General features: G+C 51.9%; 3 protein-coding genes across 4 annotated transcripts; 2 read left to right on the top strand and 1 right to left on the bottom strand.

Moving 5' to 3' along the window:
* Nucleotides 1–120: 120 nt before the first annotated feature.
* On the top strand, nucleotides 121–2,677 carry SNRPB (small nuclear ribonucleoprotein polypeptides B and B1). The gene is made up of 7 exons (XM_068150147.1): nucleotides 121–282; nucleotides 380–531; nucleotides 997–1,108; nucleotides 1,351–1,503; nucleotides 1,843–1,981; nucleotides 2,133–2,258; nucleotides 2,486–2,677. Exons 1-7 carry the CDS (start codon nucleotides 280–282, stop codon nucleotides 2,521–2,523), a joined length of 723 nt encoding a protein of 240 aa, XP_068006248.1. The 5' UTR covers nucleotides 121–279; the 3' UTR covers nucleotides 2,524–2,677.
* Nucleotides 2,678–3,555: 878 nt separating this feature from the next.
* On the bottom strand, nucleotides 3,556–10,302 carry DDX27 (DEAD-box helicase 27). The gene is made up of 21 exons (XM_068150139.1): nucleotides 10,167–10,302; nucleotides 9,813–9,947; nucleotides 9,650–9,709; nucleotides 9,187–9,343; nucleotides 8,783–8,829; nucleotides 8,544–8,630; nucleotides 7,717–7,822; nucleotides 7,462–7,635; nucleotides 7,044–7,194; nucleotides 6,795–6,894; nucleotides 6,246–6,387; nucleotides 6,017–6,170; nucleotides 5,820–5,901; nucleotides 5,565–5,742; nucleotides 5,312–5,418; nucleotides 5,033–5,138; nucleotides 4,848–4,942; nucleotides 4,621–4,747; nucleotides 4,295–4,379; nucleotides 4,033–4,107; nucleotides 3,556–3,782 (listed from the first exon to the last, which is right to left on the bottom strand). Exons 1-21 carry the CDS (start codon nucleotides 10,260–10,262, stop codon nucleotides 3,767–3,769), a joined length of 2,280 nt encoding a protein of 759 aa, XP_068006240.1. The 5' UTR covers nucleotides 10,263–10,302; the 3' UTR covers nucleotides 3,556–3,766.
* A 231-nt stretch (nucleotides 10,303–10,533) lies between these two features.
* On the top strand, nucleotides 10,534–23,130 carry ZNFX1 (zinc finger NFX1-type containing 1). 2 transcript variants are annotated; one of them, XM_068150138.1, is made up of 13 exons: nucleotides 10,534–10,786; nucleotides 11,500–13,422; nucleotides 14,167–14,298; nucleotides 14,551–14,699; nucleotides 14,990–15,133; nucleotides 15,918–16,041; nucleotides 16,336–16,580; nucleotides 16,715–16,854; nucleotides 17,166–17,320; nucleotides 17,988–18,133; nucleotides 18,494–18,604; nucleotides 19,967–20,062; nucleotides 20,592–23,130. In XM_068150138.1, exons 1-13 carry the CDS (start codon nucleotides 10,732–10,734, stop codon nucleotides 23,022–23,024), a joined length of 5,853 nt encoding a protein of 1,950 aa, XP_068006239.1. In that variant the 5' UTR covers nucleotides 10,534–10,731; the 3' UTR covers nucleotides 23,025–23,130. The 2 variants fall into 2 exon arrangements, with proteins under 2 accessions (XP_068006239.1, XP_068006238.1); XM_068150137.1 differs by having other exon boundaries at nucleotides 11,491–13,422.
* The last annotated feature ends 78 nt before the right edge of the window (nucleotides 23,131–23,208 follow it).

Here is a 23,208-nt window from a genome sequence, read left to right as displayed (position 1 = left end):
GCTGAGCGGAGCGCACGGGGCTAATAGGGAACATCGGAGGGGCGGCGCCTAAGGCACCCGTCGCTCCGAGAGCGACAATTGGGCCGCGCCCCCGCCACTCCCAGGACCGGAAATGCGTCCTTCCCGCGCCGGAAGCGGCCGTGCGTAGAGTGGTGGCGGGCGGCCGCGTGCGGGCGGGCGGAAGCAGCGGCTGCCGCGCGTAGGAGCTTCCGGCGGAGCGGGCGGCGGATCGGCAGCTATCGACGGCGGCGGCGGGACGGAACACGGAAAGCCGCAGCCATGGTGAGTCGGGCTCGGAGAGGGGGTGCGGGCAGCGGGCATCCGCGGTGCAGCGATCCCGCTGCGCCCTGGCGCTCGGTGTAACGGCGCTCTCTTGCAGACGGTGGGAAAGAGCAGCAAGATGCTGCAGCACATCGACTACCGCATGCGGTGCATCCTGCAGGACGGTCGCGTCTTCATCGGCACCTTTAAGGCCTTCGACAAGCACATGAACCTCATCCTCTGCGACTGCGACGAGTTCCGCAAGATCAAGTGAGCGGCGCGGCTGGCGCGCCCGGTGGTGCCCCCCAAGCCCAGACCCCGCTCTGGCGGCGGGAGGCCCCGAGGCCGGCTGCCCGCTCAGAGCGGAGAGCCGCGGCAGCCGCTGGACAGTGTCTGCTGCCAGCTTCTGCAGCAGCACTCGTGGGTGTGGGGCCTTTTGTCAAATCCCCAAGCTGCCAAGGTCCGAGGGGCAACTTTGCCTCCAATATCAGCTGCTGTCGGGATGTACCTTTATGCGATGCCAGCGCAGTGAAGCTTCACGGGGTGGAAAAAAGTCAGTACACATTTTGTGTTCTGAGGCATTTAAACCCGTGGGTTTTAGGGCAGGCACTCTCAGGGCTAGGCTTGCCATATATTCCATTGCAATTTCAAAGAGCAGCAGCGATTTGTTTTGCTTGGTTTGAGGTTTGTTCTTTTTCCCCCTGTCTTGCAATGATTTATTTCTCTTCTCAATAGACCTAAAAATTCAAAACAGCCAGAGAGAGAAGAGAAACGAGTCCTTGGTCTTGTGCTGCTGCGAGGAGAAAACCTGGTGTCCATGACAGTTGAAGGACCACCTCCAAAAGATGTAAGGAGAATGGAGAGTGAGCTAAGGAAAAGGGCAGGGGCAGAGGATGGATCTGTCTCCTTGCAGAATACTGCTGCAGTATTGTCCTAGGCTTCCAGAAGCTGTTGTGTCTATATCCAGTGAATTTCATTATATTCATTGTGGACTTAGGGCATTAATTGGTTGAAGGAGGGCTGTGGGCAGCCCTAGAATCTGAGAACTTCTGGTGTGATAACTCTTCCTTTTGGGGGATCTGTTTTCAGACTGGAATTGCTCGGGTACCACTTGCTGGAGCTGCTGGAGGACCTGGAGTTGGGAGAGCAGCAGGGAGGGGAGTACCAGCAGGAGCACCCATGCCACAAGCCCCAGCAGGATTAGCTGGCCCTGTCAGAGGAGTGGGAGGACCATCCCAGCAGGTGAGATGCTGTCACTGTAAAAAAAGAGTTCTGAAGTACATTGCAGGGTGGTTCTTGGGTACCAAGAATTAAAGTGATGTGAGGAATGGGTGGAGTGGAAGAACACCGGTCTTGGTTTCTGTTATCAGAGAGTTTGAGCCTAGCTGAAGGTTTTTTGGTACTAGATCCTCTGGGAACTCTGTCTCTTGATGGAAAAAAGGCTTGTAGCATCATTTGATACATTAAGAGCAGGCTGCCATAACTTTCTGAAGGGATAACAATGTAAATGTTGTTTATTTTGTACTGCTAATGTCACGTGGATGTGCTGCCTCCCTGTGACCCTCTTTATCTTGTTTCCAGGTGATGACACCTCAGGGTCGTGGCACAGTTGCAGCTGCTGCTGCAGCAGCCACTGCTAGCATAGCAGGAGCCCCAACTCAATACACACCAGGGCGTGGGGGTCCTCCCCCACCCATGAGCAGAGGAGCACCTCCTCCAGGTAGGAGTTACTCTGTAGTGGTGCTGCAAGAAGCTCAGGCTGTGTGGCAGAATGAGTGATGAAGGGGCATTATGGAGGACTATTCTGACAGCCAGCTAGTGCCCTGTACGTTCAGCTGCATTGATACGCTGCTTCTTTTCTCTGGCTCAAGGAATGATGGGGCCTCCTCCAGGCATGAGACCACCCATGGGCCCACCAATGGGAATGCCACCTGGCCGAGGTGCTCCTATGGGAATGCCCCCACCAGGCATGAGACCACCCCCTCCAGGCATGAGAGGTGAGTAGAGGTTAATCTTGAATGCCAAGAAGCTGTGAGAAACCACAACATAACACAATTAATAGTGGCATACTTCGGTGCCTTTCTGGCATGCCAGTGGTCATTAAATGCCAGAGTCCCCCCAAAAAAGGGTTCTAAGGAAACTTTGAGTACAGGGAAAGCATCTTTCTGTTGTAGCCTTGTTTGCTTTTTCTTCTTCAATATTCAACTCTCTCCTTTATTCCCAGGACCTCCTCCACCTGGCATGCGTCCACCCCGGCCATGAGATACCCTGTAATGTACTTAGGAACTGTGAGAAGGCTGATCAAGGGAATACAGTGAGCAGTACCCACCCCTCAGAACTTTGTTATGTATATTTTATATTTACTGCTTGTAAAGTTTGCCCTTTCTAATAAAGCTGGGAAATCCATTGCTTGGAATCACTGTTGTTGCCCTGGTCTGTGTTTCAGGAGTGCAGCCCTTGCTTTTGCACTCTGGTCACCCCAAAAGAGCAGCTTTGAAGGAAAAAGCTCAGAAGTCAACAGTTGGTCTGGGACACTCAGATCTGTATTAGTCTGTGTTCCTTACAGGCATATCAATGACTATTGATATCAATAAAGATATCAAATCAATAAAGCATATCAATGACTATTTAGAACAACTACTGGGGTTCTGTAGGTGGTGAAAATTCAAGTTTATGAACTGAAGTGTGGCTTATTAAGCAGAATCCTCCCTGCTTTATTCACAGTGGAACAAGTACAGTGGTGTCTGTATTAGGAAGAGTGATCTCTACTGCTCAGCATTCAGCTGCTGCTTGTTAGCCTGCAGTGAACCTGCATAACCAAAATCTTCCAAGGGCAGGATGAGCGAAGCTATCATTAATTACACACAGCAGTGCAAACCAGCCTGCATTCTGGGTCTAGTCTTCCCTCCTTGCCTCACCTTTACAGCTGCTTTCTTTTCTGTTAGGAGCAGGCTGGGTGCCCACCACCCCTCCTCCTGCCTTTGGAGATACTTCTCACCTAGTAGCCTCCTGGAGATTTAATTCCTGTGACTGTCACCTCTGGAGCCATCTTTAGTGGTTCAGACTCTTTTCCCCCTATTTTTTAATAGGTTGTCAACTACAGAAATCTTTTTCAGCTGGGTTAATGACTCAAGATAACAGAAGTGCATGGACAAAGCAGTAAATGTTCTCCAGTTTTTGCCCTAAAGACAGCTTACCTTACCTGACCCAAGTCTTGGCAGGAAGCTGGAAGCTGCCCCAGCTCTCCCTTGCTTTAGCTGTCTGATAAAATAGGGCAAGCTTTTGAGGCAGGAGTAAAAAGATGGATCAATCCTTTATTGCATGGGTTGTGGAAGATGCTTCCACACAGCCTTCAAGCAGGTATTAATGAACATCCCAAAGTTATTCCAGACCCTTGAAGAAAAACTCTTCCAATTTGATGAAGTTGCCTCCTTGCAGCACAAAGAAATGGAGGCCTTGGAGAGAGTGTGTCTGAAAGTGGTCATTTGGAAACTGCCAACACTTCTTACTTTCTCTTGTACCTGAAAGAGAAGATACTTGGACATTTCAGCAGCCCAGCCCTCCAGGGTAGGTATGAAACAACACTGAGCATTTACTAGGCAATGCTCTCCCAAAGCAGTCCAGGAATGGCCTGGATTGCCCCCCAGCATCAGACCTGCAGTAAGAAGGGAGGCTACTGCAGAACCAACTGTTAAAAAAAGTCACAAGAGGAGGAAAAACAAAGCAGGAAAAAAGCCCAAACTTGAGTAAGAAAGTAAAAAGGAGCTGTACCTGGACTTGGACTTGAATTTTCCTCCTTTCCTACGCTGGGCCATACCCAGGCGTTTTCGGTCTTCGAACGATGGGCTTTTTAAAGAGGGGAGAGGGAAAAACCACTGAAGGACAGCAAGAGCATGGCTATTTGCAAGAATCCCATCTGCTCTGCCCACCTCTTCCCCCACAGTCAGGCAAAGTATCCCTGAGAAAGTCCAGAGATGCAAAGAGCCTCCCCCCCAATTAAGTCTGAATCAATGCACTCCTGTGAGGACGTTACCCGGCACGGTACTGCTTCAGAGCCTTCCTGCTCGTGTTGGTGAGCTCCTCATCAAACACTGACACCTTTTTCTTCTTCTTGGGACCTAACACAGAGACAACAGTCAGAACAGTGGCCCAAAAAGAGAAGGCCACAGAACTTACATAGTAGCTTTGCCCACAACAGTTAGCCTAACCCCCAGGAGAAGCAAGGACTCCTCTGCAGGCACACACCCTGGCCAGCACTGGTGGTTCTTCCTACCAAGACCAGGGCCTCCCTCTGTGAATTAGCTCAGTGTGCCCAAGGTGACAGAAGGTTAAGTCAGCTGTGAAACCCAAACTCTGCACCTGTTGCCACTGGTGCTGGCTCCTCCTCAGGCAAGGCTCTGGCTCGCTTTGCTCGGCGATTCCTTTTTGCCAGCCGCTCCGCATACATTTGAGATTTCAAGATTTCAAACTGTGACCTCTCCTCTGGCTGGAAGGGGAGAAAATGCAGGTTGACAGCAATGTAGAGCTTCCACTAAGGGGAAGCTAGGATAGCCCACGCAGCCCTACTTGTCCATAAATGTACTCACTGTCATTTGGCCTTTCTTCTGTGTGTCCTGCATGAACTTCTTCCTTTTCTTTTTGCCTCGTAATGCTAGGTCAAACTCCTGCAGGGCTTTAGCCACTGGGGAGGTAAAGGAATAAGCTCTTCAAGTGCTCAGCAGAGTCCAGCTGCAGCTACAGAATTTACCACAGTAGCAGTGGCATGACTTACACTTCTCTTTCTTCCTCTCTTCACGGGTCTGGAACCAGCTCCGCTCCAAACCCTCACCCCCAGTCTCTTTTTTGCCCGTCTCCAGCTGTTTCTTTGCCCTGTTGATCTGAGAATTCAGGGCAAGAAGTGAGTTTAGGGTGGCTGAGAAGGAGCTTTCTTTTAAAAAAAAGAATAAAACTGCAAGCAGGTTAAACCCATGAGGGTAATCTCTGCAGGCACTCTCTCCCAGATTCTAAAAAGATAAGGTCAAAACTCCTAGTGCCTGAGCAGCTCACTGACCTGTGCCTCTGACTGCTGCATCTCACGTTCCTCACGCTCCAAGCACAGAACTGCATAGATATCTTTCTCCAGATTCTCAATCTTCTCCCGAAATTTGAGTATGACATCTGGAAAGACCCCAGGGTGAGCGTTAGAGACAGCTCGTGGGAAGGCCACCTTGGCTTTCAGTGCCTCATTTTCAGTGTCCCCGCCCTGTACCAAGCTATTCCCCGGGTGCTGCTCTGCTGCTTTCCCCCCTCAGTGCAGCGAGTACCTTGGGGGAGGATTCTGGCTTTCACTGGGGTCTTGGCAGTCTTCACAATGTCCTTCAGCATCTTGCGCTCTTCCTCGCCTACCAGAGAGACCGAGCGCCCAGCCCTGCCTGCTCTTGCTGTCCTACCCACTCTGTGAACGTAGTGCTTGGTGGTGTTGGGCATGGTAAAGTTGATGACCTACAACAGAAGCAAGTGTTAGCAGGAAGACAGCTTTAAAGGCCTCATTCCAAAAGCTCAGCACTTGGGAGACTCACTGTTTTGACGCCTTCGATGTCAAGCCCACGAGCAGCCACATCTGTAGCTACCAGAATGTCGATCTGCTCGTCCTTAAACCGCCTGAGCAGAGAGAGCGAATGCATTAGCGAGGAGTGCAGCAAACCACTTCTGCTGCAAAGCTCCCAGCTCCTCACTTCTCTTTTTGCCTCTGACTGCCAACTATGCCTGCTAATACCTGAGTGCCTCCAGCCGCTGGGCCTGGGAGAGGTTGCCATGGAGCTCCCCCACGCGCAGACCCATCAGCCCAAGCAGGATGTGCATGCGGTGAGCTTGCTTCTTGGTCTGGGTGAAGAGCATGACGTGATCCGGGAAGGTTCGTGTCAGCAGCGCTGAAAGAAAGCCCTCTCCCTGAGCCTGCTTCATAGTCACCTACTGACTGCAGCTTTGCTCTGCTGCTCGCTAACCTGCTACGATGGCCTCGCGGTCCCCCTCCCTGCTGGGCCGGATGCGGATGAACTCCTGCCGCAGGAACGGGGCCACGTCCGTGTTGCTGTTCACGAAAATCCTCACGGGGCTCTTCAGAGAAACAGAAGCCAGGTCTTTCACCTGCCAGTAAAGGGTTAAGAGGAAAAACAAGAGTCCAAATGATCTCTGCTAAAATAAAAGACCAGGCAAACTTCTCTTCTACTTTCTTATTGGCCATTGGAATGGGCTGCCCAGGGAGGTGGTGGAGTCGCCATCACTGGAGGTGTTTAGGAAGAGACTGGACGGGGTGCTTGGTGCCATGGTTTAGTTGATTAGATAGGGTTGGATGACAGGTAGGACTTGATGATCTCAAAGGTCTCTTCCAACCTGGTCTGGTCTATTCTATTCTATTCTACTCTATTCTATTCTGCTCTATTCTATTCTGCTCTACTCCACTCTATTCTATTCTACTCCACTCTATTCTACTCTACTCTACCCTACCCTACCCTTTTCTGCCTTAGGGTGTCTCTCAGCAGCCTGTCACATACCTCCTCTGTCATTGTGGCAGAGAAGAGCATGGTCTGACGGTGATTGGAGCACAACCTGATTATTTCCTTCATCTGTTCCTCAAAGTATTCATCCAGCATCCTACAAGGAAGAAAACCATCGAGGTGAGGTAGCTGCATCTGGTTCTAGTTAAGAAATGTTACTTAAGGCAGGGCAACAAAGACTGCCCTACAGGCCGAGAAAGCAGAAAACCACCACCTCATTTTTCACTGCAGTCCTGCTTAGCCTACCTGTCTGCCTCATCCAAAATCAGCACCTCCACACTGCTCAGGTGGAAGGAAGGGCAGTTGTGGAGGTGATCAATCAGTCGCCCAGGAGTGGCAATAAGAATGTCTGGCCCAGAGCGCAGCGCTGCTTCCTGTGTCTTCACATCCAGGCCACCTGAAAGAGATCAAACGAGGACTGCTGACTCCCTGAACAGGCCACAGCACAGTACACTGAAACACATTCCCTGGGGAAAGGAAACCAGCTCAGTACCACACTCATAGTTAGAACTGACCTCACCCCACCTTTTCTTTCCCAGAAACTGACAAACGAAAGGCACAGCCCAGCAGTGGAAGGGAGGTCTGAAAGCCGAGCACGCAGCTCCCGTCCTGTAGCAGGGAGCTCCCAGTGCTGCAGCTCCAGCACTGCTCACACAGCACTCACCTACAGCAAGGCAAGTGGTGACGCTGCTGAACTGTGCCAGCTGCTTGGTGACGGCGTGCACCTGGATGCCCAGCTCTCGTGTTGGCACCAGGACCAGCACCCGAGTGATGGGAGCCTGGCGAGGTTTGTAAATCAGGCGCTCCAGCACAGGCAGGATGAAGGCAGCTGTTTTACCTGAACAAGAAATTAAAACCCATTACTAATTGCTGGGAACACCTGGTTCTCCAGGTTTCAGCGCTCTGCTCAAGGTCCTACCTGTCCCAGTGGCAGCACAGGCACAAATATCCTTCCCCAGAAGACCCACGGGGATGCAAGCCTTCTGAATTGGGGTTGGCTGCTTGAAGCCAAGAGCTGTGATTGCCTACAAAGGATACAGAGCAATTAGACTGTGGCTCTGCTGTGGTCCTACCTGGAGTACTGTGCCCAGCTTGGGGCTCCCAAGTGCAAGTCAGACAGGGACATACTGGAGGAAGCCCAGCAAAGGGCCATGAAAACTGTGAAGGGTCTGCAGCACCTCAGGTGTGAGAAAAGGCTGAGAGAGCTGGGACTGCTCATCTTGGAGAAGAGAAGGCTCAGGGGGCAACTTAGCAGTGGATATAAATACAGCTGAAGGGAGGTGAGGAGAGGACAAAGCCAGGCTCTTCACAGTGGTGCCAGCTGGCACAAACTGAGAGGTTCCCTGTGAACACCAGGAAACACTTTTGCACTGTGAGGGTGACTGAGCACTGGCAGAGTTTTGCCCAGAGAGATTATGGAGTCTACCCTTGGAGATATTCAAAAAGCTATCCTGACATGCTCCTGGTCAGCCAGCTCTAGGTGGCTCTGCTTGAGCAGGGGGTTGGACAAGGTGAACTTCAGAGGTCCCTTTCAACCTCCACCATTCCACAGTTCTGTGAGAAGTTTCACTCAAGACAGTGTTGACACATTGCAAATCAAAGAATGGTTTCCTTTCTTTGAGGAAACAGCTCCCAGGGGAGCATCCCCTCAGCTCACATAATTTCCTGTTTAGGGAGGCTGTGAGGAGAAGTGGAATTTGACAGTTCTGACCCGTGGGAGGGAGGGCAGAGAACAAAGGTAACTACCTTGAGCAAAGGTCGTGAGAGATTCATGTCCTGGAATGACAAGTTCTCATCGTACTGAGATGCATCTTCAGAAAAGCTCCCTGCTTCCTAGAAACAGCAACCACAAAACAATAAACCTGGAACAACAGAGGCAGCAAAGGCTCTGGGCTGGTGTTCAAGCTAAAGCTCATTAACCAAAGCACAATTCCTGCAGAAGAAATACTGGAGAATTACCTAGTGGCATTCTGTCCAACACTTACCATTTCTCCCTTCTTTGATCTCCTCCTTTCCTTCACTTTGACTGTATCTGCAGAGACACAAGACACGAGTGAACAACCACAGCCAAACACACGAGATCGGTGCCTGCCTTCATCTCCTGCCTTGTGTTCCACATGAACTATTGAGGGAGAAGTCTCACAAACAAGTACAAGCATGAAATGGGGCAAAACTTCCAGCAAACATCCTTCCTCAGGGAGGAGTCCAATTAAAGCACTATGGCTACTGTGCAAAGTAAGCCTGACCAAAATCAGAAGCAATGTTGCAGAAGGAGAACTAAGAGGCTCCTGCACACTCCCAGCAAAGGCTTCATGACAGACTTGTCTTCAGGAAGCCACTGATCTGTGACACTCTTGCTCCTGACCAGCTGTTTACATACTGCTAGTACCTGCTTTTGTGAAGATGGTTTCATCATCCAAGGAATATTGAGACTCCACATCTTCGTCTTCACCCCCACCAAAATCCTCACTCTCCTCCTTTTTGATTTGCTTATCCTCAGTCTCTGCATCCTCATCTCCCACTTTTGCTTGCTTAGCTTCTCTTTCCTTTATTAAATAAAAAAAAAAAAAAGAAAATGGAAAAGAAATGATAAAAAAATAAACTTCAATCCTTTGTCAGCTTTTGTTTGTTGCTATTGCAAACCCGTTTGGAGACCCGTATGGTTTTGCATCACTTTAAGCATTAATGATTCTGCATTCTCATCAGTTCAGTGTGTGGCTACACAGTCACTCGGGTGCTGAGCTGCAGCTTAAGCACTGCGCCCCGGGGTGCTTTCAGCGCCTGCACCTCCAGAAGGAGCACGGCAGAAGCCGAACCCCTAGCAGTCGTTTCAAGCAAGGAAAGGACCAAACCTGGCACTTTCTTTTCTGTCTCACTTTCTCAATCTTCTCATCCAGCGTCGTGGCTGACTTCTAGGCAGGAAATCACAAGAGAGAAGCCGTCAAAGGAGTCCGAGAGAGCGTGGGGTACTGTGGCCTCAGGTACCACAGCCTCAGTCCCGGCTCCAAGCCTCACCTTGCCGCGGAGCTGGCGCAGTGCCGCCGCCCAGGCGCCTTCCCCGCCGGCCTCTGCCTCGCCGAAGACGAAGGCAGCGCTGAAGTCTCCGCTCGTGGGGCCCCGCCGTCTGGGGCCCGGCGGCCGGCACATCTCCTGTGATAACACCAACGTGCAACATCACCACCAACGTGCAACATCACCACCAATGTGCAACATCACCACGAATGTGCAACATCACCAAGGCGCAGCGACCGCGGGACCGCCGAGTCGCACCGCACCGACCTCGGCCCCGCGCAGCCTCGCCCGGCCTCCGCCGTACGGTGCGCTCCGACCCACCCGCGGACCCGGACAATGGGTCCTGCCCGGCCTCACCTCCTCATCCTCGGAGTCCCCAGATTCAGGCTCCTCGGGCACCTCGTCCCCCTCCGCGATCGTGCCCACCAGGCCCAGGCGCTGCAGCATGGCCATGGCTGTCCCGGAACCGGCGGCTGCGCGTGCGCGGAGCCCGTCCCGGGCGGCGCCTGTGGGCTGGGCAGGGCAGCGGCCGCGGCGGCTCCGCCCGCAGGCGGAATGGAAACCGAAACCGGCGGCGGGGGGGGAGGCGGCAGCTGTGCTACTGGGGAGAGGGCGAGCCGCGCCGCTGCGGGGGCGCTGCCCGCTGGGCACGGTCGGTACCGGGGGATAGGGCGCCACCCGCCGGGACCGGGAGAGGGTGGGAGCCGCTGTCAACAGGGAGAGGGCCGGGCCGGGCAGGGAGGGGGCCGGGCCGGGCGGGTCCTGCGAGGAACTGGAAAGCGAAACTTTGGTCGGAGACTTCCCGGTCGTGCGGGTTGCGCAGCAGTGCTAAGCCGCGGCGCCCGCGTTCGGGTGCGGGATCGCTGCAGCCTCCGGCGCTGAGCGGGACCGGCACCCCGCGGAGGACTCCGTGGGCCGAGCCATGGAGGGCTTCGAGCAGGAGCCTTGCTCCCGGCAGCCCCGAGCTGGAGACGAAGGTGAGAGTCGCCGAGTGAACGCAGGGCAGGAGGCTTCAGCGGATGGCAGAGTGGCACAGGGGGGTTCGCTCTTGCCCTGCCTGTGTACAGCGAAATTTCCTCTCAAGCCTAAATCCCATCGCTTCCTGATTTGCCCTGTGGTCTGGTGGGGGCCGTGGGGTGGTGATGCGTTGTATCGCTCTCTTTGCTAACTCTTTCTGCTGGCGTTCGGTGCTTTCCAAAGTATTCAGTTGAGAGCTTGGCAAAGGATCTGTGGTCAATGCTTCCTGCTGGTCTGGGAGGCTGCACTTTGACCAGGGCTGTGTTTTACCTGTGCTATGTGCAGTCGGTCAGTGCCAGCTGCTTTTTGCCTTTGTCGTTGTTCCAGTGACAGCTAATTGCCGAGGAAATGTTCTTCTGTGCGGGAAAGTTCATCCTTGGCATTTCTTGCTTCTGCTTTCTGTTCTGTGGAAAAAGATTTCGGTTTTTTTCAGTCTATTCACGACTTAGCAGCAAAAGTGAACTCTTTTTAACTGCTAAAAATAAGGGAAGGAAGCACTAACTTGAAAGCCTGGGGACAAATACAGTGGTAGTTTTCTGACTTAATGCTGTATGTCCAAGCAAGATATGCCAACTGTCAGGTCGAAATGCTCCTGTGTTTGTGTTGGGAGGCAGGTTAATGTGGTTGATTTATAACTAAAGAGTGCCTTTTCCAATTTTTTAAGGGCATGCAGATGACTGGGATCCTATCTTCATACAAGAAGGCAAAACCAGAGCAAATAATACAACAGGCCAGGCAACTGAGTTAGGGGAGAGCAGCCAAGGCAGTATTTGTGCTCTTCTACGTGAGCAAAGAAAGGGGAGATTTCCTGGCTCGCGGATACCTCAATCAAGCAAAAATGAACCAAGAAAGCAAAGCGGACAGGCCAACAGCAGAGCCACAGGATGCTGGAATAAACAGCAGAATGAGGGATGGAGGATGAGGCATCAAGGTGGAGAAGCACGTGGGAGGGGCAGAGGGTCCTGGAATGAGCCAGAAAAGGAGGGTGGCGGAAGGAGGTGTCAAGGTAGACCAGCCCAGGAAGGAGCTAGAGGGCTGAGGAGTTGGCAGGAAAATGAAGGTACAGGAAGGAGAATGCAGCACAGGGAGAAGCCTCGTTTCTACCAGAACCCACCCCCAGGTGGTGCCCAGCTCAGTGAGCAGCCTCAGCAAGTCAGAAGGATTGGCTATAAGTTCCTAGAGAGTCTCCTCTCAAAAGACCCTTCAGAAGTCGCCATCACACTTGCTTCCAGTTCAGGTTTGAAGGAGCTGCTTTCTGAAACAGCCATGAAACCGAATTTCATTCAGCTCATTTGCCAGGTGCTTCAAAAAGCTTGCAGTTCCCGAATGGACAGACAGAGTGTGCAACACATCCTTGGAGTTGTGAAAGAGTCCAACTTCCTCAAAATCTGTTTGCCACAGTATGTGTCTAACATGGCAACAGAAGCAGACCCTGCTGTGCTCCGGCAGTACCCTGTGCACATCAGCAACATCGTTTCGCTCCTTCAGGACCTGGTCAGTATTTTCCCAGCCAGCTCTGTGGAGAAAATCTCCATCCTTTTGACAGTCTTGTCAGCGTCTGTCAACATCCTGAAAGATTCTGCTGTGGACATCACAGAAGAAACAGAGAAGAATCTAGAAAAAGTGCAGATGCTCATGCAGCATCTGCAGAAGAAGAGACGCGAGGGCACGCTGGGGGCTGATAGCGATCCTCTCACGCAGCCTCAGGCCGATGGTCAAGCAGAAAGCTATCGTACCATGACCATCTATCCAACCTATGATGAGTTGCACCACGGCAAGAGGCCCTTTCTGCGCCCCAATGTTGTTTCTGGGAGGTATGAGAGCATCACCGTTTACCTCGACACCCATTTCCGGCTCTTGAGAGAAGACTTCATCAGGCCCTTAAGGGAAGGTATCACGGAGCTTTTGCAGAGCTTCGAGGAGAGAGGTTTGAGAAGGAAGAAGTTTGATGACATCAGGATCTACTTTGATGCACACATTCTCACCCCTGTCTGCACCCCGTCTGGTGTCGTTTACAAGGTCCAGTTTGACGTCGCCCCTCTGAAGTTCGTGCGCTGGCAGAACTCCAAGCGGCTGCTGTACGGTTCCTTCATCTGCATGTCCAAGGACCGCTTTGAAACCTGCCTGTTCGCCACCGTTTCGAACCGGGACAGCGCCGAGCTTGCCCGTGGGGTTGTGCAGCTGTGTTTCAATGCTCAGAGCCAAGCGTTGCTGGCAGAGGTTCAGCCCTCAGACTCCTTCCTCATGGTAGAGACAACTGCCTACTTCGAGGCCTATCGACACGTGTTGGAAGGGCTGCAGGAGGTCCAGGAAGAAGATGTCCCGTTCCAGAAGTACATTGTGGAGTGTGATGTGCAGGTGAAGAAGCCAGCATACCTGACGATGTACTCTGTCTATGACTTTGCACCCTTGGTCGGAGTTCCTCGTGCAGATGAACAGATGCACCCTGGCGGGCGGGAAAAGAAAAGTTTCTGTGTTCTAGATCCCAAGCAGTGGCCTTCAACGGAAACCTTGAGATTAGATGAGTCTCAGTTGCAGGCATTGAGACTTGCACTCACCAAGGAGCTGGCTATTATCCAAGGACCTCCTGGGACCGGTGAGAAATGCTTGCTTTAAGGCTCTGTCACTTCAGGAGTTCTCCCATTTAGGGAGATTACCTCCAGTCTCCAAAGCTTTAGCCCCATGCCTGACTGATGCTTGAGGAATCCAGTCAGCATGAGCTGTGAAGGCTAAAACAATCTCAGATACCCATAGCTGATCTTAGACACTGCCAACCTAGTTGCAAGGAGACACCAACTTCACTGTTGGGTCTGCTTGTGTACTGGGGTGAAAAAAATGTCAGCCCTCTTTGATAACATGGTGCCTCCTGCTGCACAACAATACTGCTTCTCTCCATAGCATGGCAGAACATCCTGGGTGTTCAGCCATGATTCTCTAGGTGAATGAAGCAGTATAAGGTTTGCTGTTTTCCATGGAATACAAGCACCACTGTTTGCATTCCACTACTATTTGAATGTTTCATGTGCAGCCAAATGTCATGCATGAAGCCCGTGTCAGAGTGGGCTGTGAGGGACAGTGGCAGAGAAAACCCTGGGTCCAGGTCCAGTGTAATAACTAAAAGAGAGTTTGCAGAGCATGGCCAGGCTCTGCTACAGGTCAGAAATATTTGGTAGTCTTGTGCTGTGCTGTTTATGTTTTGTGAACTAGTTGCTGCTGCAGTCACCTCTTGGCACAGACTAGATTTGAGCCCTAGAAGTGAGTCTTGTGTCTGATTTTGATGATTCCTGTGTATTCCATAGGGGGTGAGTTACCCTTCTCTGATTCTGAGTTTCTTTTACAGGGAAGACTTACGTGGGATTGAAGATTGTTCAGGCTCTCTTGACTAATAATCACAACTGGCAAACCCTTGGCCAGACGTCTCCCATCCTTATAGTCTGCTACACTAACCATGCACTGGATCAGTTCTTAGAAGGTAAGAGTGCCTGCCAGGGATGAGGGAGGGTCAGGCAGAGTTCTATGATAACTCTGCCCATCTTCTGGCATAATGAGCTGCCCTTGTGGCTTTATCTAGTGACTCTAGCCTCACTGATACACAGCAAGAAAACCTCCCTGAGCCCAGCGCAGTGTAGCACTGGCAGACAAAGGGCGTTCTCCCTACCCCATGGTGCTACTGCAGGAAGCAGAGCTTGCCTCTGTAGTTGGGATATTTCTCCTTCATTTCCAGGAATATACAAGTTTCAGAGGAATGGGATGGTTCGCATTGGGGGCAGAAGCAGCAGTAAGGTCTTGGAGCAATTCACCTTGAAGGAGCTGAGGAAGAGCTGTGGGCTCCGGCACAACTTGCCAGCACACCTCCGCAGGGCCTACATGAACGTACGTGCAGGCTTCCTGGAGGTGGTGGGGCTGGCTGGCCCACGCATTACAGGAGCCAACCAAACTTCTCCACACCTCTCCTTTCACCTTGTCTTACACCAAAATCTGTCTCTTAACTCTTTTGTCCTCCTTCACTTTGTCAGTTTCTCCTCCTGCTGCTTTGGAACTTTGTTTCTCTGAGTGTGATGAATGCTGCTTTGGAACTGTGGTTCTCTGAGTGTGATGATGTTGCTTTGGAACTTTGTTTCCCTGAGTGTGATGATGCCTTCTCCCTTCTTTGTGCTGAGCAGATCACCACTGTGATGAAGCAGGCTGAGGAGTCACTCCAAGAGGGAGTGGAGCACTTGGAGTGCACGACACGTGGAGTTGTGCATGAGCGCCAGCTGCGGGCATGCATTGCACCCCAGCACTGGGACAGCCTGATGAGAGCTCTGGTAAGAGGGGTCCCTTTCTTCTGAGTCCCAAGGTATGCTTACTGCCTGTTCTGCTAATGAGTCTGAGGTTCTCCAAGGACACTTTTTAACATCACTTGGTTACTAAGAAACTGATGGAGTGAATAGCAAGGTATCATAGTATAGTCTCATAGTATCAGTCAGGGTTGGAAAGGACCACAAGGATCACCTAGTTCCAACCCCCTTGCCATGGGCAGGGACACCCCACACTACATCAGGCTGGCCAGAGCCTCATCCAGCCTGGGCTTAAACACCTCCAGGGATGGGGCCTCAACCACCTCCCTGGACAACCCATTCCAGTGCTTCACCACTCTCATGGGGAAGAACCTCCTCCTCACCTCCAGCCTGAATCTCCCCACCTCCAGCTTCATTCCATTCCCCCTAGTCCTATCACTACCTGAGATCCTGAGCAGTCCCTCCCCAGCCTTCCTGTAGGCCCCCTTCAGATACTGGAAGGCCACAATTAGGTGTACCAAGTGGCAGTAGTCTGGACTGGGCAGAGCAGGCTGGGGGCTTTAAATTGTGCATCCCTAAACTGCAGAGATTCTAGGTGATCTCCATCAGCATGAAGGTGAGAGTACCCAAAGAAAAGCCTTTTAAACTGAGGGAGAAAAGGGAGGCTCTTTCTGAAGAGCTCAGACTTTTTGACTCTGGAGGTCTCTCCAGGGATTTGTCCTGTTTGCCTGCTGCTGCAGGGTGGTGATTTGGCATCATCCTAAGATGTGAAGTGCAACAGACCTGGCTGATTTGCCTTTCCTTGTACTAGGATGATGATGGGTTTCATAGTGCTCCACTGTACTCACGACACTCGGTGATTCTGGAGTGGCTGGGCCTTGGTGCAACTACCTTCCTCCAGGATGCTGCCGAGGACATAGAGGCTGAGAATTCAGGTAAAAAAATGAAGCCCAAACAAACAAAACCCCCAAGCCCACTAGAAACCAAAACAAAGCCAAGAACCCCACACAGACAAAAACCACCCTTCACCCTTTCCAAGTGTGTTTGCCTAAGTAGCAGATGTATGCCAGAAAGGAGACAGTGGTACTTAACAGCCCCTGAAAGATGCATGGCGCTGCAAGGCTGTGGGAAGAAGACAAACCTTAATTTCCATGGAATGATCTCCCTGCTGCTCTGTCCTTCTGCTAGAGTGGCTGTGGCTTACTGCATGCGACTGCTGACTCTCACAGGTGATCAGCAGCAGAGAGAGGAGGAATGGGAAGATGAAGCAGAAGAGGAGCTTGTGGAGATCCTAGAGGAAGCTGACCTGATTCAAGCTGACAGAGTGATTGAGGATGAAGAGGTAGCAAAGCCTCAGAGAAGGAAGAAGGAAGAGTACAGAGCTGTTCCTAGGCTATCCAAAGTGCTGTTTGCTCTGAAGCTGGAGGATGAGGAAGAAGAAACCCAGCTACAAGAGGAGGATATGCAGTGGGAGGTAACTTTGTGTACTTTGGCTCTGCTTGACTGTGTGAAAACTAACATGGGAATGCTAATGCAGGGAATAATGCTAATGCAGAGGAGTCTCTGTGTTGTGACTGCTTAGTAGGGAGGATTTTTTTCTGCCTGCAGGTCACTTCTGCCCAGAGGAAGAGAATGAAACAGAGGATGAAGGTTGAGCTCTGTAAACTGAATGCCATGACAGAGTTAGAGGCCAGGGCTATTCAGGATGTGTGGCTACTTGACCTGAACTCCCGCTGGCGGCTTTACAGGTGACAGTCTGTCAGGCAGATGTTCCCTGGACTGCTCCTGTCTGCAAGCTCTTTTCTGTCAAGCCACAGTGTTTCTGTTCCTATCTGCTCAGCTCCTTGTTTGGACATTCTTGTTCTTATCTTCCCTGTATTGCCTGAGCAGTGCTGTCACCTCCACCGCGTTTGGGACTGAGCACAGATGCTGATAATCTTTTGTCCAAACTGTTTTGAACTGTTGGTTTGAACTGAAGTTTTGAGATTAATCCACTTGGAATTTCTGGTTTATTATCCTGTCCCCCTTGCTCTGTGTGATAATGGTACTTTCTTCTCAGGCTTTGGCTGCAGACCTATCAAGCCAACATTCGAGAGAGTATTCTACAGCGCGCCCAGCAGTACCAGGCAGCAGCAGAAAGGCTGGCAGAGCTGAGGCTGCAGGAGGATCTCTACATTCTCAGGGGGGCCAGAGTTGTGGGGATGACCACGACAGGTGCATAGTGGCTGGGGAGAAAACCAGTATTGTACTGCATCTGTTCGTGGTTAAAGGACCCTGTTTCCAAAAGATGAGCAGTGTGTTCTGCTCACCAGCCTGGGGCAGGCTCTGCATCACTCTGCAACTCCTTAATCTTTTGCTTCCTTTGCAAATGGGGCTGTTGTGTGAGTTGTCACTTAAGTACATGAGCAGCTTCTGTGCACTTTTGCACCCCCTCCATCTGGGGCAGCATTATTCTAATAGAAATGCTCCAACTCTTGTGCCTGCCTAAAGCACAGCTAACACCTGCTCTGGTATTCCTGCTATCTGGTGATGATACTGTAAAAGTTGTTGCAGTATGACCCTTTGGAGAGACAATTTTGGGTTTATTTATCTGTGTGGGTCAATGTGTTGAGTAGGTATCTTATGTCTGAGAAGGGCACTGGGGAAGGACCAAGGCAGGCATAGGACTCCAATCCCCACATGCCTTGCTTAGTAGCTCTTCACAGAGAAGCCACCCTTGGTGGTGTGCTATTGTAAAGTTCAAGAAGCTGTCTTGAACTGGAGAATCTTGGGAAGGACCCCAGTCTCTTCTGGGACACAGCCTACTCCCCTGCCTCAAACTCTTGTCATGCTGCCTGCACATAATGAATTCTGCTGAGGGTTCTCTCCTCTCCTGGCTCAGGTGCTGCCAAGTACCGTCAGATCCTGCAGAAAGTTGAGCCCCGAATTGTCATTGTAGAAGAGGCAGCAGAGGTGCTTGAGGCTCACACCATCACCACTCTGAGTAAAGCTTGCCAGCATCTTATCCTCATTGGAGATCATCAGCAGGTAACATCCCTGACTCGTGCCTTAGTGCCTCTAACTTGTGCAAACGAGCTATGACCCTTTGACCAAACACTATGGCAGCGGTTGCCAAGGCTGCTCCATGTCCTGTCTCCTGCAGTTTTGGAGCAGAGTCCTTGTGGGACTTGTCATTGAGTTCCCAAGCACACGGAAGTTACCACAGAATCACCCAGAATCACCAGGGTATCAGGTAGCCACTTCAGTGGTGACTGAAATACGTGATTTGATAGGGTGGTTCAAATATAGTCTCTGGCTTTTCTGTGGGGGCTAACGACAGGAAGAGTGAAAAATCTTACTAATGCATGGGAAAAGTGCTGAACTGTGGGCCTCCTCTTCCTGTTTCAGCTGCAGCCTAGTGCAAATGTGTATGACCTGGCCAGAAACTTCAATCTGGAAGTCTCCCTCTTTGAACGGCTGGTGAAAGTCGATTTCCCCTTTGTCTGTCTGCAATACCAGGTGAGGAAGAGCTCTAAAACACTCCCCTGCATCTCTGTTGAGGGTGGTTTAAGTTTGTGCTACACTCCAGGTGCTAACTCTCCACTCAGAGCAACCTTAAAAAGAATGCTCTTTAATTCCTGAGGAGACTGCTCAGAGCTGTCAAACTGTGTTCCAGTTTCTCTCCAGTTATTCAGGGGGCTGCAGCACTGTGATTCCTGCATGTTACTGCAATGAACCTGGCTTACTGTGGCAGCTGAAACCTCCAGAACTTGGGAGACTGACAGCACAAGTCTTCTCAGGCTGCTTCCTGCTAAATTGCCATCAGCATCTCTCTTGGTCCATAGAGAAATCAATGCTACCTCCAGTGGTCCTGCATTAAAACTACCCTGGAGAGCTAATGTAGTGGTTAGGGGGAGGTGTTGGATTTTTGCTTCCCAGAACAGGGCTCTCAGATTTGCAGTGAAGCCATCACTCGTATTACAACCACCTTGCCAAACGATTTCCTTGAAGATAAAAAGGACCTGGGGGTGCTGGTGGATGAGAAGCTCAACAGGAGCCACCAGTGTGCACTTGCAGCCCAGAGAGCCAATCACATCCTGGGCTGCAGCAAGAGAAGCACAGCCAGCAGGTCAGAGACGTGATTCTCCACCTCTGCTCCGCTTTGGTGAGACTCCACCTGGAGTACTGTGTCCAGTACTGGAGCCCCTATTACAGGAAGGATCTGGGGGTGCTGCAAGGTGTCCAGAGAAGGGCCACGAGGATGATTAGAAGGCTGGAGCACCTCTCCTATGAGGACAGACTGAGGCAGTTGGGGCTGTTCAGTCTGGAGAAGAGAAGGCTCTCAGAGGACCTAATTGTGACCTTCCAGTATCTGCAGGGGGCTATAAGAAAGCTGGGGAGGGACTTTTTAGGGTGTCAGGGAGTGATAGGACTGGGGGGAATGGAACAAAACTAGAAATGGGGAGATTCAGATTGGATGTTAGGAAGAAGCTCTTCCCCATGAGGTTGGTGAGACACTGGCACAGGTTGCCCAGGGAGGTGTTGGAAGCCTCATCCCTGGAGGTTTTGAAGGCCAGGCTGGATGTGGCTGTGAGCAACCTGCTGCAGTGTGAGGTGTCCCTGCCCATGGCAGGGGGGTTGGAACTGGCTGAGCCTTAGGGTCCCTTCCAAGCCTGACAATTCTATGATTCTATAACCTGCTACTGCTCCCCTGTAATCGCTGCTGCTGGCTGGGATGGGGCTGGGGTGGTTCTCCCTTGCCTCTCAGAGGGGTGTCAGGCTTGTCCTTTATTCATCCCTAGTATGTACAGTGGAACAGCAGGATGTTGAGAGGGCAGGCTGCCCCACCCCCAAGCCTGATTCAGTTGCTTTGTGTTTCAGCACCGCATGCGCCCTGAAATCGCTCAGCTTCTCTGTCCTCACATATACTCGGAGCTGGAGAACCATCCCTCTGTGCTGCACTATGAGAACATAAAAGTGAGTTGTCAGTAATCCAAGCAATTGCTTTTGTTCCCTGTTACAACTGCAGATGAGTTTCTGTACAATAGAGTGGTTGAGGTGTTCAGATTCTGAGGTCAAGCTCAGCTACTGAAATCTATCCCTGACTGAAGGAACTGTGTGATAGGGAGGGAAGAGGGCAAACCATTTGTAGTTCTCCAGCATTAGTGGTGGGTGGGCACTGGAAATGGATCCAGTACTGATGGCTTTAAAGGAACACTGAAAATTGGGAAGAGGGGCCAAAAAATCTGGTAGGGTATTGAAAGGCAGGAGGGACTATTAACTGAAAGACTTGAGGAATGATCTGTGAAAGCCCAGTGTAAGGTTGGTGATGTGATCACCTCTCTGGTGAATGTGCTGTGGAAATGTAAGAGAAAATCACCCAGGTGTGCAATACCTCTGTACTGTCCTCTCCATAAGAGTCCTCCTGCCTCTGGAGGATGTGCACAGAGGCTGCAGTGACAGAGGCTACAATTCTGTTTTCTGATACTCCTTTCTCCTGTTTCAGGGGGTCTCATCTAACCTCTTCTTTGTGGAGCATGAGTTTCTTGAGCAAGAGATCCAGGAAGGGAAAAGCCACCAGAACCCACACGAGGCTCACTTTGTAGTGGAACTGTGCAGATACTTCTTGTATCAGGGTTATCAACCTTCTCAGATCACCATTCTCACTACTTACACTGGACAGCTCTTCTGTCTGCAGAAGCTGATGCCAGCCAAGACCTTTGCAGGTGTGAAGGTTCATGTAGTAGATAAGTACCAGGGGGAGGAGAATGATATTATTCTGCTGTCCCTCGTGCGAAGTAACAAAGCAGAGAGACCTGGCTTCCTCCAGATCCCTAATCGGATATGTGTGGCATTATCCAGAGCTAAGAAGGGGCTGTATTGTATTGGGAATATGAGAATGCTGGGCAAGGTTCCTCTCTGGGGCAAGATCATTCAAACCCTTCGAGACAACGGTCACATTGGCCACTCATTGGTGCTTTGCTGTCAAAACCACCCTGAAACCAAGACTCTGGTATCAACAGCAGCAGACTTCAGCCAAGTCCCAGAAGGAGGCTGCACTCGCCCCTGTGAGTTCAGGCTGAGCTGTGGGCATGTTTGCACAAGGGTCTGTCACCCCTATGACTTAGAGCACAAAGAGTTTCAGTGTCTGAAGCCTTGTCAGAAGGTGCTTTGTGCAGATGGGCACCGCTGTCCCCGGTCATGTTTCGAGGAGTGTAAACCGTGCCAGGTGACGGTAGAGAAAACTATTTCCAAGTGTGGCCACCTGCAGATGGTGCCCTGCTCTGTACCAGAGAGTGAGTTTCCTTGCCGAGAACCGTGCCAGAAGTTGTTGGCTTGCGGGCACTCATGCAACACATTCTGCGGGCAGGAATGCACCAAGTACTGTCCTGAACTGGTTACAGCTGTGCTGAAGTGTGGCCATGCCCAGCAAGTTAAATGCTGGATTGCTGAGGAGATAAAACATGGGAAGGTTGTGAAGTGTAAGGCTAAGTGTACTGCCACCCTGCAGTGTGGCCATGTGTGCTCAGGTTCCTGTCATACCTGCTTTGGAGGAAGATTTCATGAGCAGTGTAAGAGCCCCTGCAAGCGCTTCTTGGTCTGCTCCCACAAGTGCCAGCAGCCCTGTACTTCAGAGTGCCCTCCCTGCCAGCTGGAATGTCAGAACCAGTGCATCCACAGCAGGTGCAGGAAGAAGTGTGGGGAGAGCTGCTTCCCGTGCGCTGAGCCCTGTGAATGGCAGTGTCAGCACTACCAGTGCACCAGTCTGTGCTCTGAACCGTGCAACAGGCCTCGCTGCAACGTGCCCTGCGCTAAGCTGCTCCGCTGTGGGCATCCTTGCGCTGGGTTGTGTGGAGAGCCTTGCCCGAAGAAGTGCCTCCTCTGTGACCGGGAGGAGCTCACCCAGATCTTTTTTGGCTTTGAGGAAGACCCAGATGCTCGATTTGTACAGCTTGAAGACTGTGGCCACGTCTTTGAGTCCCAAGGCCTTGACCATTATATGGATGAGGACGATGACGTCGTCAAGCTGAAGGTGTGCCCTATGTGTCAGACACCTATCAGAAAGAACCTGAGGTATGGCACCACGGTGAAGAGGCGACTGGACGAGATAGAGAAGGTGAAAGAGAAAATCCAAGGTCCAGCCCAGGAAATTGAGGCTAACAGACAAAGACTGCAGGTCACACTGGCAGGCAGTGATGTTCTGAGGAGAAGTCTACCTCAGAAGTACTTCATGCTAGAAAATAAACTAAGTGCTTCTGATCTCTCCACAAGGAGTCTTGGACTAATTGAGAACCAGCTTAACTTCTACCAGCGTGTAGCAGACCTGACCAATTCTCTGAGCAAAATTGATGCAGGTGAGAGGCAAGAGCTGACGAAGCAGCTGGAGGAAGTGCAGCAGTGGCTGGACAAGAGGCGCCTCAGTTTTTCAGGACAGGAGCTGTCCGACCTGCAGGCCGAGATCCAGAGGCTGACCTATTTGCTGAGTCTGCTGGCGAGGTGCGAAGCTGCAAAGAGGATGATCACCCCAGCGCTGGCAGCAGAGATTGCCAATGTCCGCGAGTGCCTGGGAGGGACAAAGAAATTCACCGAGCAGGATGAGGCTGCGGTGAAAGCTGCCCTGGAGAGGCTCTGGCGCGCCTTGCCTGCTTCGGGGCTGGGCATCTCGGAAGCGGAGCGGGTGCAGATCGTCAGCGCCATCGGCTGCCCCCGCGGGCACTGGTTCAAGTGCAAAAACGGGCACATCTACGTGATCGGGGAGTGTGGGGGGGCCATGGAAAGGAGCCGGTGCCCCGAATGCCACGAAGTCATCGGGGGCGCAAACCACTCCCTGGACAGCACCAACAGTCTCGCTTCCGAGATGGACGGAGCGACCCACGCAGCCTGGTCCGAGACCGCCAACAACCTGCTCAACTTCGAGGACCTGCAGCAGCTGCTCTAGCCCAGCGTCTGTCCCGCTTCTCGCCCTCCTCCTCCCCTGTCCCCGGGACGCCGCACCGGCTCCCTCGCCGCTGTGCCCGCAGCTAATAAAGCGTTCCCGCTGCGTACTGAGAGGCTGCTGTCGTTCGGGGCGGGGCTGGGCTCGGGCTCGGGCTCGGGCTCGGGCGCGGGCAGGCTCGCCGGAA

Source organism: Melanerpes formicivorus, unplaced genomic scaffold (genome assembly GCF_026170545.1).
Source record: "Melanerpes formicivorus ecotype bairdi unplaced genomic scaffold, bMelFor1.0.p_v2 SCAF_19, whole genome shotgun sequence".
NCBI classification, from domain to species: Eukaryota; Metazoa; Chordata; class Aves; order Piciformes; family Picidae; genus Melanerpes; species Melanerpes formicivorus.
This window is presented reverse-complemented; position numbering and strand designations above follow the sequence as displayed.